At 41.8% G+C, this 3,766-nt stretch overlaps 1 protein-coding gene across 1 annotated transcript in view; it reads left to right on the forward strand.

The window, feature by feature from the left end:
- LOC106808757 (chromosome-associated kinesin KIF4-like) overlaps nt 1–2,835 on the forward strand; it is a 15,355-nt gene extending 12,520 nt beyond the window's left edge. The window contains 4 exon segments of the mRNA XM_014811599.1: nt 143–349; nt 623–760; nt 1,170–1,298; nt 1,451–2,835. Of these exon segments, the coding sequence (XP_014667085.1) occupies nt 143–349; nt 623–760; nt 1,170–1,298; nt 1,451–1,639 (663 nt within the window). The 3' untranslated portion in view covers nt 1,640–2,835.
- Nucleotides 2,836–3,766: the final 931 nt, after the last annotated feature.

A 3,766-nucleotide genomic window follows, 5' to 3' on the forward strand; every position in this document is an offset into this window, starting at 1 on the left:
ATATATATATGTATAAACATTACAATACATTACATTTCATTTTAAGTTGTATAAAATTTTCTAGTGATTAATTTGTTAATTTCCTATAGAATAACATCTCTCGATTAAAATTTGAAAATAAATAAATTCCGCCACTGTTCAGTATTTTTCGCGGGATGATCACGCGATGACAAAGAATGAGAAGAAGCAGTCGGACATTGTTTACCTGAGTGACTGCTCCACCGATGACGGCTCGTTCACCGACGATTTAAACGACGCTGACTGGCATGCTACGCCCTACATGAAGCAGGCTCGTGAAGCCATCCGGCGAGCGAGGCGCACCAAGCACGAGAATGAGGCCCCCAGCAAGGTAACAGCCACTGTCATTAAGTGCACCTAAACGTGGTTTTGCCGTAGCGAAGAGAGTTGTGGTGAGGAAGTGCGATGTAGTTAGTGAAGTTATTATATACTCACGTAGGCCTTTGTCGAGTTATCACTGAGTGGCCAAGCATGCCTACAAAAATCTATTCTCCGATAATTTGGCATCACCGGTGTAAACATCTATCATGCTAACCAGAATTCGATTGCTTGTCAAGTCGTTATAACAGTAATTAATGGGATTTCATCCATGCCTATGTTGTAGAGGGTCAGCTCGATGGCTGGTTGCAGGTGTAAGAAAGGAACTTGTAAATACTGTACCTGCAACAAGTCTGGGCAGCCCTGTGGTCCGAGCTGTGCTTGTAACGCTGGAAGCTGCTCTAATAGGAGAAGCCAGGAGAATGTAAGTGCGCGGTGCGATTGGCTGCAGAAATGTGCGTACGTGGCACCTTCATTTTGGCCTTTCCAGCATAACAACAAATAAACATTCTAGCTGTTACTAGAGAAAGCCGTGTGTGTTCACAGTGTCTGTCTAGCTGATGTAAATTTCGTCTTGATTGCATTGGGTTGTCTTCACACTAAGGTATGAAAGGAAACGCTAGCAGGAAGGAAAAATCTCTGTTATCTACATCTGTCCATCATTTTCTCAGTCGGTTTATGAAATTTGAGTTTGATGTTAATAGAAATGAAATGGGTGTTGATAATGGAATCGAATTAGATGATGATCACGTGATTGAATAGGCTCGTGGATTTCTCAAGGATGATCTTCGATGGTTAACGCGATTCTTTGTTTCATTTTTGGTTCACGACAGGACGATGACTCTGATGGCACGAACACAACGTACGAGGTAAAGAAGGAGGATATAACAGTGAAGTGTTCCCCTCTAAAACCTGTCGCCTCTCCAAGTAGTATTGCCATGATGTCACCACTAAATGAGAAGGTAAACTATACTGTGGATTATAGCCGTACTATCTTCTAGTTCTGTGTCTCCGAATGACTCGCGCTAAACTACATCTGTGTCGTACTCGCTTCTCGAGTTTCTTTCCACTTACAAGCACATGTCTGTAACTCCGTCATTGTCTGTCGTTTTAGTTCGAGCAGGCCAGGCGTAGAGTGACATACACGGCTACCAGTAACAGCAGCGACACAGACAGTGACGTTGCAGCCAGCACTGCAGTCAGGGTGCAGACCGAGTCACCACTTGAGGGAGGCATCATGACCAAGAAGCGCAAGCTGTACAACTCTGGTGGCGGCGGATTCTTCCGAAGCCCTCTCAATTAAGGATCGGCATGTGGTGATGCTAGGAGCTTGACTGCGGTGAAATCAGTGGAAGTGCTGCCATCTGTGGCAGAGCTCTGTATTTAATCTGTCCTGGGATTCTCTTGCACACGCATTCTATGGGTTAGGCATCATCCTAGGCTACTGGTATAGTCACCAACGTAGCACATCATCTATATCTATCTATCATCTATCTGCAGCAGCAGCCTAGCACAGAATATAGATACATATTTTATACTGGAGAATAACTATTCTCAGTCTGGCATGTAAATTAAGTTGCGTTATGGATGTAAACGTTTTCATGAACATGATGCTGTTGATAAAAGTAGAAATCTATGAACCGCTAGTCATAGAGACATGTATATATACATACGTAATTCTGTAGTGTAAGATGATAATTCTCATATTTATGACTCATAATCATGTAACAAGGATTAAAGCAAGTGTAGACGAATTAAATGCAAGAAATTGAAACGTGAAGGTATTAGTTGTGTGTATGCTATAAGAGAGATGTAAGTGTGCTGAGTGTGAAATATATCTAGTGATTTTATTATCACTAGGTATAACATATCTAAGGTTGGTGAGAGTGTTCAAGTAGGGTAATATCGGCAGTTTTGAGGTTTAGTTATTCATGTATTCTTGTAGTGGTGATGTTTTACATGTAAATAGTATGCATCGTAGAATTATCTTGGTTAATTTTTACTCGACCGTGTTGATTCAAAACGTACTGCTGACGTTTCGCCTCCTATCAGGAGGCTTTCTCAAGCTGAGTACGTTTTGAATCAACACAGTTGAGTAAAAATTAACCAAGATAGATCTATTATCTACCAACAGAAAGAACGTATTTAATAAGTATGCATCGTTCGTGATAGGAAGTATTGTTCTGTTCAAGTACCGGAAATAGTTTTGAAGATACGATGTTTTTACTAACCATCTTTGTTTGAAATTATATAATTGTGAATCATTAAGAATTTCTTTGCCTAATTGAGTAAATCGCCATTGTATGGCATCTAGCGATTTATTACTGTGCAAATAAAACCATAGGTTATAAAATATTACAATCACTTTATTTAGATTTATTCACAAATATTCATCAATTTATTTGATAACCTTAATAATTTGCTCACTATAGTACTGCAAACATGTACGATGGAATTAATGAAACAACTCTATCCAGGTAGATGCGTAGGTTTTATTCTCCTGCGCTATTAGAGGTAAAACATATTCATGCAAAAGTCACTAACATATTGATCTAGTATTTACACCTGATCTGGCCGCTCAGATCGTGTGCATGTGTGTGACAACGACAACGTTAGCTATCTGATGTGACAATGACAACGTTAGCTATCTGATGTGACGAAGACGGTTAGCCCTATTCTGCGGGTGACTAACCGACAACGGTTAGCTATCTGTTGTGACAGCGACGTGTAACTATCTTGCCGTTGTGTACAAACGTTAGACTATCTGTTGTGACACGGACGTTAGCATATCTGCTGTGGACAACGTTAGCTGCGTCTGCTTGTGACAATCCGTTAGCTATCTGTTGTGACAGAACGCGCTAGCTAACTGCTTGTGACACCGAACGTTGCTATCTGCCCCCTGTGACACGACGACACCACCGTTAGCTATCCTGATGTGAACATACGTTCAGCTATCGTGCGGTGACAGAACCGTCTAGCTATGTCTGATGTGACAACGTTAGCCCTATATCCTGCGGTGGACAACGTTGAGCTATCTGCGGTGATAAACTTTAGGCTAAATCTGCGGTGACAACGTGTCTAGCGTATCTGATGTGATGCAACGTTAGCTACTCCTGCTGTGACAACGTCCTCCACCTATCTGCTGTGACAACGACAACGTTAGCTATCGCTGTACAAACGTTAGCTATCTGCTGCTTGAGAAGCAACGTTAGCTATCTGCTGTGACAACGTTAGCTATCTGCTGTGCACATCATTGCCATCGCGTTGCACGCATTCGTGCTTACGTTAGCTGATTTCCTCTGAATCGCCCGCGTTCTCCGGGTATCTGCCTACGTTTTATTCAACCAACTTGATTTGAACTTGCATTCACGTGGTCTCCAGTCTGATGAGCTAGCAGTTGTCTCTTTGACTTTTCGCTCCATCTTCCTGC

Source organism: Priapulus caudatus, unplaced genomic scaffold (genome assembly GCF_000485595.1).
Source record: "Priapulus caudatus unplaced genomic scaffold, Priapulus_caudatus-5.0.1 Scaffold302, whole genome shotgun sequence".
NCBI classification, from domain to species: Eukaryota; Metazoa; Priapulida; class Priapulimorpha; order Priapulimorphida; family Priapulidae; genus Priapulus; species Priapulus caudatus.